Source organism: Equus quagga, chromosome 9 (genome assembly GCF_021613505.1).
Source record: "Equus quagga isolate Etosha38 chromosome 9, UCLA_HA_Equagga_1.0, whole genome shotgun sequence".
NCBI classification, from domain to species: domain Eukaryota; kingdom Metazoa; phylum Chordata; class Mammalia; order Perissodactyla; family Equidae; genus Equus; species Equus quagga.
Genome location: NC_060275.1, coordinates 4,884,055 through 4,899,414, shown reverse-complemented (window position 1 = coordinate 4,899,414; position 15,360 = coordinate 4,884,055). Strand labels below are relative to the sequence as shown.

General features: G+C 35.9%; 1 protein-coding gene across 5 annotated transcripts in view; it reads left to right on the top strand.

Annotated features, from left to right (window-relative positions):
• Positions 1–15,360, top strand: part of ZNF407 (zinc finger protein 407) — a 208,456-nt gene that overhangs the window by 156,477 nt on the left and 36,619 nt on the right. For all 5 annotated transcript variants that reach the window (XM_046671441.1, XM_046671440.1, XM_046671439.1 and 2 more), the window contains one exon: positions 15,026–15,100. In XM_046671441.1, the coding sequence (XP_046527397.1) occupies positions 15,026–15,100 (75 nt within the window). The remainder of the gene's footprint in view (positions 1–15,025; positions 15,101–15,360) is intronic.

Sequence of the window (15,360 nt, the reverse complement as noted above, 5' to 3'; positions counted from 1 at the left end):
TAGTGGAGAAAAAAATGAAAGACATAGTTTGGCTTAGCGATGATTTGCTGAAAGAGTTTCAGAAATGTAATTTTTAAGTGTCGTTTAACATCCGTTAACTTCTGAATTTTGGAGTAAACAAATATCATATAACTGTGGATTTTTTCCTTTATTTGCAAGGTAAAGTTTTTGACAGATTGGAATACTTTTGAACTTCAGGTTTTCCTGTGTTCATTTAAGCTAATGTGCTCATAATAGATAAGAGAAGTAGATGGAAAAAATTCTTTTGTGAAGTCATGGTTTAACAATGTAAATGGGAACCTGCTTACAAATACCTTTGGAATGATATGTAATGCATTTCACTTTACATATTATGTAAATGAAGTTTTAATACTTCTTTTAGGTTTCGTTTTATATTGGCCAACGTATTTTACATTTTAACGACAATCATAGTATGACTGATTTCTGACACTTTGAGGGTAAAATATCTATCTTATCTTGATTTTGTTTACAATAAAACCAGTGCAGTCCATCTCAGTTGGCTGTTGTTTTAATAATGATCAGCATCTTTATGTTTATGTCTAAATATAATTATCTTTTTAAACTGATCGCATAGTGTTTATTTTTGTCTGACCTGTTTCACAGGTCTTTACTTTTTAGTTTGTATCTTCATCATATGGTAAATACTTTCTTTTTAAATATTATGAGCACTTTCCTAACCACAGTGAATTAAAAAAAAAATTTCTATCTTATATCAACTACTTAGTTTTTCACTCATTAGTTTGGAAAGATTCATATTCACTTAGAACAATATTTAATATAGTGGTGTTATTTGTGAACACTTTTATTTCTGTAGTATGTCTTCTTTCTTTTTTTTTGTTTTCCGTGAGGGTATAATCTTTCATTAGTGTGGAGATGTGGAATGGTGGAAAGAGCTCTGTATAAAGGTCACCAGGCATGAATCCTACTTTTGCATTTTCAGCTCCTTTGCCACATTTTCTTGAAAAAGTCAAAGTCACTTATCTTCTCTGAGCCCCAATTCCCTGTTCTCTCAGGTTGAGCTGATCATGCCTACACTACTTACTTATTCAGTTATGAGGAGCTATTGAGGAAACATAAAAATGCTTGTAGAATATAAAGCATTGTGTTATTTTTTGCTTTTTAAAATTTTTCTTATTGTAGAAAGGCAAACAATATAAATAATCTAAAGCTAAATCTCACGTCAGAGTGAATTTGACTGGAATTTACTTCTGTTCATCTATGTATGTGTATATGTCAATACAGAAATGCACATACATATATATGTGTGAGTATATTGTATTTAATTCTTTTTTCCTTTTTAAAACTAACATGTCATGAGAAATTTTCTGTACTTTTTATTGATGCATAATGTTCTAATATAATCATGCTAGTACTGTTGAGTATTTAGGTTCTCATTTTTTGTTGGAATGTAGCTTTTTTGCTTTCATTTCAGATTTCTTGATGGTGTATTCCAGAAATCAGAATAGCTGGTTCAGAATGACTATTGAAGACTACTATTGCTTGCTTAGGACTTGCTGCTTTATTCAGTTCAGTAAGGAACCATAAGATGTTTATAAGTTGAGGTGCAGTATGAGCATATTTATAGAAGGATTATACGATGGTGGTATATGGGATGACTTGTAATGGAGAGCACTGTGAAGCTGTAGCCCTCCAAGAAAATGGTTTGGTCTAGTGTACTTACAGTAGAAAAAGAGAAGTAAGGTCTTGATAGGGAGAAATCATCAAGAAACAATTGATGATTTATGGGCATCAGAATTTGATTATTAAATTGGGAAGGAGGTACAGAGGGTAGAGTTAGGGAAGCCTGGAGGTAATTGTTAGTGAGGGAAGATCATGACTGAGTGTTAGACGTGTTTTGAAGTATTGTCTGTTCAGAGAAGAAAATATGTCCCAGGAAAGGCCATGGTTGGAGATACATATTTTAGAGTCATCCATAAAGAGGTTATGCACTGAAGACCAGGAAATGAATCATACATTTGAAATAAGACTGTGTATGAAGAGAAGTATCACCATGAGAGGATGAGAGGAGGAATAAGAGTCAGCAATAGTGAGAAGCAGGAAGTGATCAGAAATGGTTAAGAAGAACTGGCACTTCCAGAAGCCAAGTTATTACACAGTTTAAGAAAGTAGTAGTGAACAGTATGTTTGCACCCTAATGATTCACAGAAATAATTATTTAAATAGAAACTTTTGCTTCTATGAATAAAATATTTATTTACAGAAATATATTTGTATGCTGCTTGGCAATATATTACACAATATTTTAGAATAATGGAAAGATACACTTGATTATTGTAATGAATACTCATGTATGAAATGTGGCCATTGAGATCCTCTGTATATATTTCCTTTCCTGCTCACCATATATTTATGTATTTGTGGGTTTATTTATTTATTTCCCAGCTTTTTGCATTGAAAATGCTTAGACTCAGTGATACCCCAATGGCAGTCATCACAGTTAGCACATAGATCTTGCTTTGTAAATACCACTTCTTACTGTAAGAAACCAGAGCTGATTCCAAGTCTGTAGCAGGGAAAGGACATGCTTAATCTGGAACATCTTGTGCTAGAAAATAAGGAAATGTGTGAACACTAAGAGGAGTGATTCCAAAAGGACATTGTAGGCAGCTTTAAAGGGTTTCCATTGGCCAATTTTGGGACAGTTTGAGAATTACAGGCATAAAGCATAATTATGGTAATTGATTATAAAACATGGCATAAAAATGAAAATCCAGGAATCCATTTAAAATGCTCTTGAAAAAGAGCAAGAGAGATGGAGAGCATGAGACAGAGAGACAGGGGAAAATGATGAAGTCCTTTGTAGAAGAATGACAGCTAATAAATGTAGAAGAAATTATGGAATTAGAATACTGCAGTTTTACAGCACTCATAATCATCAAGATAGGCGAAATTTATTAATGAGTACTAAAACCATTGGGAGATGGTATTCACACAATATCCACTTTCAGAGGCCACCTGCATTGCTTGGCTCACAGTCCAGTTATTCTATCTTCAAAGCCAGCAACATAGTGTGTCTCTGATCCTGCTTTCATAGTCATATCTCTTTCTTGGACTCCTTCTGTCTCCCACTTCCAATTTTAAGGATATTTTTGCTTAAATTGAGTCCCCTTAGATAATTCAGGATAGTTTCCCTATTTTAAAGGGAGCTGATTAGCAACCTTAATTCCTCTTTGCCTTGTAACCTAACAGGTTTCAGAGATTGGGATATGAATATCTTTCAGGAGCCCTTGCCCTTGTGATGTGGAGTCACTAGGAGACATGCACACTTATTGCAATATCAAAATCTATAATTCATCTACTTTTTATTCCTATACCATTAAAAATTGAAATTATTTAAGGCCTAATGTGTCACTTAATGACTTTTAAGGAGAAATTGACAGTAACTCAATAATAGTAGGGGACTTTAACACTTCACTTACGTCAGTGGGTAGATTTTCCAGACGGAAGATCAATAAGCAAACATTGGCTTTAAATGATACGTTAGACCAGATGAACTTAGTAGATATATGCAGAACATGCCATCCCCAAACTGCAGAATTCACATTCTTTTCATATGCACATGGAACATTCTCCAGGATAGATCACATATTAGGACACAAAACAAGTCTCAATGAATTTATGAAGATTGAAATACTACCAATCATCTTTTCTGGCCACAGCAGTATGAAAGTAAAAATTAACTACAAAAAGAAAACTGGAAAAGCCACAAATACGTGGAGATTAAACAAAATGCTACTGAACAACTGGGTCAATGAAGAAATCAAAGGAGAAATCCAAAAATTCCTTGAGATAAATGAAAATGAAAATACAACATGCCAAAATTTATGGGACACAGCAAATGTGGTACTAAGAGGGAAGTTGATAGCAATACAGGCCTACCTCAACAAACAAGAAAAATCGCAAATAAACAATCTAACACAGTGCCCCTAAAGGAACTAGAAAAAGAAGAATAAACAGAGCCCAAAATCAGAAGGGAAGAAATAATAAAAATCAGAGCAGAAATCAATGAAATAAGATACTAAAATATCAATGAGACAAGAGCTGGTTCTTTGAAAAGATAAACAAAATTCATAAACCTTTAGCTAGACTCACCAAGAAAAAAGAGGGAAGGCTCAAGTAAATAAAACCAGAAACGAAAGAGAAGAAATTACAATGAACATCTCAGAAATACAAACGATTATAAGAGAATACTACAAAAAGCTGTACACCAAGAAATTGGATAATCTAGAAGAAATGGATAAATTCTTAGAATCATACAACCTTCCAAAACTGAATCAAGAAGAAATAGAGAATTCTAATAGCCCTATCACCAGTAAGGAGGTCAACGAGTAATCAAAAACCTCCCCAAAAATAGAAGTCCAGGATCAGATGGATTCCCTGGTGAATTCTACCAAACATTCAGAGAAGCTTTAATATCTGTCCTTCTCAAACTCTCCCAAAAAATTGAAGAGGAGGAGAAGCTTCCTAACTGATTCTATGAGGCCAACATTACCCTGATACCCAAACCAGACAAGGACAAGACAAATAAAGAAAATTTCAGGCACATAGCACTGATGAACATCGATGCAAAAATCCTCAACAAAATACCAGGAAATCAAATACAGCAATACATTAAAAAGATCATCCAACATGATCAAGTGGGATTTATTCTTGGGATGCAGGGATGGTTCGACTTCTGCAAATCAATCATTGTGACACACCACATTAACAAAATGTAAAATAAAAATCACATGATCATCTCAATAGATGCAGAGTAAGCACTTGACAAGATATAGCATCCATTTATGATAAAAACTCTGAATAAATAAAATGAGTATAGAAGGAAAGTACCTCAACATAATAAAGGCCATATATGACAAACCCACAGCTAATATCTCACTCAATGGAGAAAAAGTGAAATGTACCCCTTTAGTAACAGGAACCAGACAAGGATGCCACTTTCACCATTCTTATGTAACATAGTATTGAAAGTCCCAGCTAGCCAGAGCAATCAGGTAAGGAAAAGAAATAAATTGGGTCCAAATTGGAAAGGAAGATGTGAAACTGTTACTATTTGTAGATGACATGATTTTATATATAGAAAACCTAAAGAATCCACCAAAAAACTATTGGAAATGATAAATGAATACAGTAAAGTTGCAAGATACAAAATGAAAATACACAAATCAGGTGTGTTTCTATACACTAACAACAAAGTAGCAGAAAGGGAAATTAAGACGGCAGTCCCGTTTACAAGTGAAACAAAAATAATAAAATACCTAGGAATAAATTTAGCCAAAGAGGTGAAAGACCCATACACTGAAAACTATAAAACATTGTTGAAAGAAATTCGTGAAGACACAGAAATGGAAAGATATTCTGTGCTCTTCGATTGGAAGAATTAACATAGTTAAAATGTCCATATTACCTAAAACAATCTACAGATTCAATGCAATCCCGATCAAAGTTCTAATGACATCTTCCACAGAAATAGAAGAAAGAATCCTAAAATTTATATGGAACAACAAAAGACCCTGAATGGCGAAAGGATTCCTGAGAAAAAAGAACAAAGCTGGAGGTATCACACTCCCTGATTTTAAAATATTCTACAAAGCTGTAGTAATCAAAACAACATGGTACTGGCAAAAAACAGACACACAGATAAATGGAACAGAATTGAGAGCTCAGAAATAAACCCACACATCTACGGACAGCTGCTTTTCCAAAAGGGAGTGAAGAACATACAATGGAGAAAGGAGAGTCTCTTTAATAAATGGTGTTGGGAAAACTGGACAGCCACATGCAAAAGAATGAAAGTAGACCATTATCTTACACCGTGCACAAAAATTAACTCAAAATGGATTAGACTTGAATATAAGACTTGAAACTATGAAACTTCTAGAAGAAAACATAGGCAGTATGCTCTTTGACATTGGTCTTAGGAGTATATTTTCAAGTACCATGTCTGACTAGGTAAGGGAAACAATAGAAAATATAAATAAATGGGACTGCATCAAACTAAAATGCTTCTGCGCAGCAAAGGAAACCATCAACAAAATGAAAACCTAACAGTTGGGAGAAGATATTTTCAAACTACATATATAATAAAGGGTTAATATTCAAAATATAAAAAGGACTCATATATCTCAACAAAATAACTAACAACCCAGTTAGAAAATGGGCTTGAGAGCTGAACAGACATTTCTCCAATGAAGATATACAGATGGCCAACAGGCACAAAGGATGTTCAACATCATTAACTATCAGGGAAATGCAAATCAAAACTACAATGAAAGATCATCGCAAACCTGTCAGAATGGCTATAATTAACAAGACAAGGAATAACAAGTGTTGGAGGTGATGTGGAGAAAAGGGAACTTATACATTGCTGGTGGGAATGTCACCTGGTATAGGTTCCTCAAAAAATGAAGAATATAACTGCCAGGGGACCAGCCTGGTAGCATAGTGGTTGAGTTTGCGTGCTCTGCTCAGGTAGCCTGGGATTCGTAAGTTTAGATCCTGAGCATGGACGTACACACCACTCATCAAGCCATACTGAGGTGGCATCCCACATACAAAATAGAGGAAGATTGGCACAGATGTTAGCTCAGCAACAGTCTTCCTCAAGCAAAAAAAGAGGAAGATAGGCAACAGATCTTAGCTCAGGGCCAATCTTCTTCACCAAAAAAAATAAAATAAAATTAGACCAACCGTATCATCCAGCTATTCCACTGCTGGGTATTTATCCAAAGAACATGGAAACGTGAATGCATAAAGATATATGCACTCCTATGTTCATTGCAACATTACTCACAATAGCCAAGACTTGGAAGCAACCTAAGTACCCATAAGGGGACAAAAGGATAAAGAAAATGTGATCTATATACACAATGCAATACTACTCAGCTATAAAAAAAAAAAAGGTGAAATCTTGCCATTTGTGACAACATGGGTGGACTTCGAGGGTATTATGCTGAGTGAAATAAATCAGAAGGAGAAAGTCAAATACCATATGATCTCACTCATGAGTAGAAGGTGAAAACAACAGCAACAGTCACATAGAGACAGAGATCCAGTGGAGTGACTAGGCACTTGTTTATGGTGATGGATCGTAATTAGGGTTTGTGTGGCGAACATGATGTAATCTACACAGAAATCAAAATAGAATGATGTACTCCTGAAATTTATATAATGTTACAAACCAGTGGTACCTCAACAAAAACAAAAAATTGAAATTAACATGTAAAACTATAGTATAAAAATATTCATTTAAGGTTATTTTCAGAATGGTAATACCTTCTTAATCAATAAAGACATATTAAGCAAAGTTGCAAAAATTTCTATATGTTTTTAATGACAAGTGACATTTGCTCCAAAACTCAAATCACATTTTTGATAATATATTTTTATACATCTAGAACTTACATCAGTAAATGGATTATAATTATTCCTTGGAGAATCATTATTTAACATTGTTTATACTTTTTCAGCCTTATAGCGTTTAGTATATGAATAGACTGCTGCTTATAAATAATATGTAATGATGAAAATTTAGTTTAGCTGCACTGATTTTGTACTCAAAGAAAATTAGATGACTTTGATTGACCAATACTGTTGATTTTAAATTGGAGGGAAACCTTTCAATTCTAGGTTGTGGTGATGTGACTTTTTCATGCACCCTCAGCCCTATTTTTACATACATGTCTTGTTTCTTCCTGCCTCATGCTGGCATTATCTCTTTAGACATCTGTTTCCACGACTAGGATTTTAAACCCTATAAATGTAGAGACTTCATTTTGTTCATCTTTGTACCTTCAGATCCTAGTTAATTGCTTGGTGTATTTATGTAATAGTTACCAATTTTTTAGTGAGGGCTGTGTAACAGCCACTGTACTGAATTATCTGTGCATTTGTATGACTTTCTGAGATTAGTGTTATTATCCACACACTACAAATTAAGGAGCAGAGGATTAGTGTGATTAAAAAGAAAATTGTGGAGGATCGTCCACATGGTAAATGGTCTGGATCTGAGCTCAGCACTGGTTACAAAGCATATGCCTTACAAAGTGTAAACCAGATCATGTTTATGTCCCAATTTCAGAACTTCTCAGGCTCTACAGCAGCATTTTCTAAATTTCCTCCTCTAGACACAGTTCTAGGAGATATATGTAGGTTTGCTATGACAAAAACATTTAATGGTTCAGTAAGTGTAGAGAAAGTTGTGCACATCTCTCCTCTTTTCTTGGGACTTAGTGCTCACTAGCTCCTTCCTGACTGGGAAGTTTGCAGTGTTCTATTCTTCTCATTAATATCGTCCAATCTTCTTTGGCATCCCCCCATCTCGACTTTTTTTGTAACATCCCTGTTAACACCCTGCAGAACAGTCATCTGTAGGGTATCCGGCAAATGTTGAGAATCTGGATAAAATCTAAAGTTTTTGGCATGACTTATAAGACCCTTCATGATTTAAAACTCTGCTTTTTTCCTTGTTATCTCAAATTTGTACTTAATTCCCTAGCAGTATTTCTCAGCCTTTCTATGTTATTTCATTCCTCATTGCACGTCCTGTTCCATGGGCCTGGAATCTGCTCCCACAAACCCGTTTCACCATTCTGCTCCCAGGCTTCTTCGGAACCCTTTGAGAAGCTCCTCCTGTTTGTTGCCTTTGTTTCTGCTACCTCAGTTATTGCATCTAACTCTCTTTTGTCATTGTTCATCCTTCTGCTGTTTATTACTTGGTTAGGCCTGAATGCTACTTATTTTTGGGTCCATGCTGCTTACAGTATTAAAACATGCGAATCTCTTAATTATCATTTCAATTGGAATCACATTGAATTGCGTTGTAGCTTCTAATGTCTGTAAGGCTCCTAAACAGATTCACAGTGTGGTAGGCAACTCCTCTTCCTGCTAACTTGGCACCTAATTCTAGAGAGGCTCTGGCCAGTGGGAATGAGGTAGCAAACTGGGAGTTTTGGTTATTTCTTGAAACTTTGAGCCGAGGGTAGTTAAGAGCTAAAAGTGGCAGAGACTTCCATAATGCCAAGAGTGTGTCAGGCACCGTGCTCTGCACTGTGCAAACATCGGTCATGCAGTCCTTGTCACTACACTTAGTACCGTCCCGAGTACCATCCCGTTTCCATCTGAGGAGGGCAAAGGCACGCAGTAAACAGTGCGTCTCATTTACTGAGCGAATTGCTGGCGGACCAGGGATTGAAACCCAGACAGTTCATGTCCAGAATCATGCTCCTTCAGTGTCAGTGCTATCACAGCTCCGTCTTTCTTCAGTCGGATGAAGGTTGGGTACCTGTGAGGGATCCTTCCGTAGTGTCTGCTACATCTGTGGTAGCACCTGGAGCATCGATGGGACACCCGAGTTCTGTATGCGGTAGGAGAGTGAGGGCCTTTGGTAGAGGCCAGAAAGAAAAGTGAAGGATTCGCAGCGGGGAGAAGGTCCAGAGAACCTTGGAGACTCAGAACACAGAGTGGGTAGTGCTTTGAGAGGCCTCCTGCTGAAGTCCTGACAATAGGGACACGATTATTGATGCAGTTTTATGTGTAGTCTGCTTCTTGTGGGACTCTAGGATTTAGAATATGTGTATGAACACTTTGAAAATACCAAATATGAGATTCTTTTAAAGATATATTAAAATTTAAAATTTGGAATTTTCACTTATTTAGGCCATTCTTTCTCCCAGTTAGTTAAAAATATTATTATTATTATTTTGAGGAAGATTAGCCCTGAGTTAACATCTGCTGCCAATCCTCCTCTTTTTGCTGAGGAAGACTGGCCCTGAGCTAATATCTGTGCCTGTCTTCCTCTACTTTATATGAAGGACACCTGCCACAACATGGCTTGATAAGTGGTGCATAGGTCTGCACCTGGGATCTGAACCAGCGAACCCCAGGCTGCCAAAGTGGAACATGTGAACTTAACTGCTGCGCCACCGGGCCAGCCCCCAAAATTATTATTTTTAATTTAGAAACTTAGCATTCAAAGTCAAAACTATAAAGGGGAAACAAAACAGAACCTTGGGTTTGTGGCCATTTGGATATGTGTGATCGTTCATTATTCTTTGATTGTTGCTGTTAATTTTGGAGTGCCTCTTCTTCCCTACCCCCCTTTCTTGGGGATTGATGCAAACAGAAATAGCTGTCTAATTTAAATGAGTCCAAGTGAGTACTTTTTAATGTCTCGGGACAGTGGTGTTCCTCTAGGTAGTAGGTCCTGTTGTTTGAAGTGATAGATTTGTTAGATCTTTGCATGTTCATTTTCTAGGTAGTCTTAGATACGTCTACGGAAATTTCATTTAAGCTGTTACGTATATCAGTTAAGGTGTAAACTGAACTGGCCCAAAGGAATATAGGCTTTTGGAGTTGAAATCTTTAAACCATCTTTTTTTCAGATGTAACTATATCACTGGCTTGATTTTAAAAATAGCAGTCCTAATATTAACTATTATTTAATTTATTAACTTGTCTTTACCTGCCCCTCATGCTCCATTGTATTCATGTTGTTTTATCTAATCTCATAAAACTCTTATGAAGTCTTGCATGTCTCATGTTTCAGCTGAGGAATGGTCTTCATATTCTCCCAGTTACACAAGTCATAAATGGCAGAGCCGTGCTGTGACCACCCACTTATACTTGAACTGTTACTAGTAGGACAAACGCTGCTTTGGTCAACCCAGTGTCATGAGTTAACCAGGGAGATGGCCACGAGTGTCTCGTTCGAGGGTGCTTTGTTTCTTGTGTTCCTCGGCTGGTCTTTGCAAGCTGATCTTGCTGCTTGTTTTTTTTTTTGTTTGTTTTTTAAGTTGTCTGCTGTTTTTCACTGAGTGAACCCTGTGTTCTGACAAGCAGTTTGGCAAGTGTGTGGCAGTGGTGTAGAGGGGACCAGTTGGGAGCAGTGGGTAGATTACTGTGGATCCATCAGTAAGACCGAAAGAATAAGTGAATGTACTTGCATCATAGTCTATGTTAACGTGTTCTTAGAAACTCTTTTGTTCTTTTAACTTATTGTGTTATTGTGTTTAGATTTTAACTTCTTAAAAGCAAGTACATTTAATTTATCTTTCCTGTAACCTATATGGCCTACATTGACCTGATCATCAGAAATTTTCAAGTAGTTGGATGTTATGTCCTATAAGCCTGACTTTGAGGAGAGATAAGGGAAGCCGAAATAAAAGCATAACACAGCTTCAGGAAGGCATATGGGTGGTGCTGCTCCTCTTTCCTTGTGTTCAGGAGTAACACAGCATTTGCAAATCTGACTTTTTGACCCCTGCATTTAAGACCCTGACTTACGCAGAGTAGGAGTTAGGGAATACTGACATGTCCTGCTATGGATTTCTCTTGCTTTTCACATCTCTTTCTTTGTGTTCATGGTATTATGTTTTATTTACTTCAACGGATCAGTCAGATAATCTTTCATGACTCTCAAGTTAAAATAATTCCGCAGTGATGAAAACTAAGGGATTGAAGGAAGAGGTTTTTATTATATTGATATATAGTGTAGGAAAAATTATTTTAAAATTAGGAGTTAAAATATGAAATTTTTGTACTAGAGAGTAGAAATCTATAGCTAGGATGTAAATGTTATTACTATGCTGCTCTTCTGACGCTGAAAACAATTTTGCTGTTTCAGGCAATTATAGGTACTTGGGAATCAATCATATTTTAAAAACTCTATTTTTTATTATTTTAAGGTTCCTTCAGATTGTCAGGCACTTGCCAAATGGATAGCTTCAGAGAGTATATTTCTAGCATGGATCTTGCCTTTGAACTCAAGACCAGTAGATTCAGCCTCCTGTTAGGTCCTGCTCTCGGATGTCTCCCCTTTCCCTCTCTCCCTCTTCCTCTCCCACCTGCCCTCTCTCTGTTTCTCTCCCCCTCTCTCCCGCTTTCCCTCTCTCCTTCTCTCCCTCTCTCTCACTCTATTCTAAACAGAACAGCGAGAGGAATCTATTAAAATGTGAGTCCATGTGTCTCTCCTCTCTTTAGACGCCTGCGATACTTGCCTTCTCCCTCAGAGTCCAAGGCCAGGGTATCATGGCCCACAAGGTTGTTAGCCCTTGGATACCCTCTGTCCCTGCCCTGCCTTCTCTAACCAGCTCCTTGCGTCCTCTTCCTCCCTCTGCACGTGCTCTACACTGCATTTCTCTGTCTGAGAACAGCCCTGCGGGCTTCCACCCCAGGTCTCTGTGGCCACCCTTGCTTCTGTGGACATGTCCAGTCCCCACCCTCTTTACTCACAGATCCCATTCCTGAGCCACCCAAATGTAACATTTTAATCCCCTGCTGATTTCAGATTTTCCTTCTCTATTATTTCTTTTACCAGTTATCACTATTTCAGATGTTCTGTATTTTACTTTTTGTTCTTGTTGTCTGTTTCCCTCAGCAGGTTTCACATTTTCTGAGGCAGGAACTTTATATATTTTGTCACCTGTGCACCGTAGCTGCCTGAACTGTTCTTGCATAGAGTCAGTCCTACTAAGCACATGAGCTAATGCGTGGACGTGTGACTTCCCATATCCGTGCAGGAGTAGGGCAGGCTTGGTGCTACTCTGTCCTGTTGAGAAGCTACGGGTTTATAGGATGAAAGCTTCATGAAGGCACTGTTTTCACTGTCTTGTTTTACATAGTACCTGCAGAACCTACCGTTGGCTGCCACATCCCAAGTGATCAGAAATGTGTAGAAACGGCATGAATACATAAAGGCATGACTGTTCATTAGGAGCATTGCGTTTCAGTTGCATAGCTTTTCAGCTTTGGGATTATTTTTGTTTTATTGCTAGTGGTATCTAGATTATAAATTTTCCAAAACAATTATTATGCTAAAAATATTAAAACAACGCTCTGACGATGGCTGTGAAGGACAGGCTGCATTCACTAATGACAAATTGGCAATATTATGTCTGTGTAGGTTGGTAAGTTTGTTTTAGTCAGTCGTGCTTGGCTTCTGTTTTTTAACTGATATTGAGACTTTTACACTACTTGTGCTTTAGTTAAGTCAAATTTAAAGAATAATTTATACTTGCTTCAAGTCAGGTTTTGAGTGGGTAAATATTTTGCATTTGACTATAATTGAACTGTATTTTAGTATTATAAGTTTTTTCCCATAGTAATAAAAAATTATTACTTTAAATATTTAGTATTACAGACATTCAGCAGATAATATAAGAATCTTATTTTAAGTAGAAGCTTTCTCTTCCTGTGTACTCTAGTTTGTTCCCCTGTGCAGTGTAATGTTTTTGTTTCAATTCTTAAAACAAGCATTTTAATTAATAAAATTTTTTTCTTTTAAAAACTGCAGTGTGGTTTCTGAGCTCAGATCTCTTAAATTATACTTGGGCATATAAATAAGCTGTGCTTTGCAACTTTGGGTTCTTAACCTTTGCTCTTTGCTATTAGCTTTATGTTTTTTTAATTATAGGAAAATAGAGGACAGTAGGGAAGTTACGACTTGGACTGTTGTTATTACTGTATTCTTTTATAAGGAAATGAAAAATGTTATTTATTTTGTCCGAATCAAGTGAAACAAATATAGAATATCTTGTGCTGTTATTTTTGCTAAGCATTTAATATCGCCACACTGAGGTTCTTTATATGTAAGAATTATTCTTCCATTGTAATGATTGACGATCTGACCAGTTATTTATAGTTCTAAAGCATATATTGTCCATAGTTATTACCTAATGTATACTAAAGAGTGAATGTTATTTTCAGTGTATACAAAGGCATTGTTTGAATAATAAAGTCACAGTCATTTAAAAAAATACAAGTATGTTAGCCTCAAAACTGAGGTTCCCTAATATTATGTGAAAATAACCAAAATAGAGCAACATGAAAATAAAAGAAGCATTCACATTTTAGAAATTGGTTTGATCTTGGCTTTTGACACGTGCCTCTTCCATACGGCCACAGTACCTTCCAGTTTTACATTGCCCGTTTGTGCAAACATGTCCAGATGAATTCAGTGTTTAATGTTAAGACTCTTATAACATGCCAATTTGATTTGTAGCCCTTCATATCATAGAATGCTAATTAAAATCATATTTTTGCGTATGTCATGCCTTTCATGTACATATGCAAATATATTCTGTTGCCTTTCAGCTATTAGTAATTAACTTTATGAAGGACAGCTGTAATACATAATTAACAAAAATGTTTGCAAGCCCTTTTACACTGAAAGTTACAACAGTAAATTTTTTTTTTTTTGCTTATCAAGAGAGCCATTTTAATCTGATGCTTCTGAATGAGATCTAAATTGTTTTAAATAATCACATGACGTAATTAAATTGATGTTGTACTATACGCAGTAGAAGAATGGCGCTCCATGGACTGGCTCTGACTCCTGTCCATTTCATATTTGTGTCAACAAAATTGCATTAAGTAAGCTGATTTGTGTATAAAATAAGACAGCATGTCAGGTAGTACTTTTTGTTTGTTTTAGTTATTGATATCTTCTTGGCACTTAAGTACATTGTTTGTATGTATGTGCTGCAGACACAATAACATTTATATCATTTTTAAAAACCTCTCTTCAAATTATTACCATGTTTTTAAGGAAGCTTCATGAAGGCTATTCATTTTCTCTTTTATAGTCCCTTAAATATTTAATAAAATGACATTTTCTCAAACTCATTTTATGATTGAAGTGTGGGATCAACTAGGGGGCAGTGCGTGTTATCTTGAGGTATTGCTTTATCTTTCTTACTAACTGTCAGTGAAGACAATGACTGAAGAAGTAGAATCATTGTTTTCGTCAATGTTAGTATACTCAAGGAAGAAAGGAACCAGACCATTTAAATACAGTTATTTTTTCTGGTTTTCAAGTATTGCAGTGTATTTAATCTGTATGCAAGCTTTTTGTTTAGCAAAAGTGCCATTGTAATGTGCATCTTCATGATACATTCCCATATACATGCCTATTTTTAAATACTTTTTTTGCATATTTCTAGCAGAGAATTTTTAGTTCTAAAATTACTGTTACTTCTTTTCTTAGGGTTGCTTTTGTAATGAAGAAGCACTTAAATACTCATCTACTGGGCAAACATGGAGTTGGCACCCCAAAAGAAAGGTAATTTTCATCCATTTTTTCTTTATTTAAAAATATATTTTCATTTAGGTTTTGTTTAATGAGGTGACTTCCAGAATTTTTATCGTTAGTTCATCATGTTTTGCATTTGGAGTACTATGTTTTTGAATATCATATTTTATACCATTCTCCCACAAAAATTTAATGTTGTATTTTAATTTAAAAAAATTCATTCTAAAAATATTTGAAAGGATTTGAGAGACTTTCAATTTGTGAAACAACCTTGAAACAGTATAAGAGTT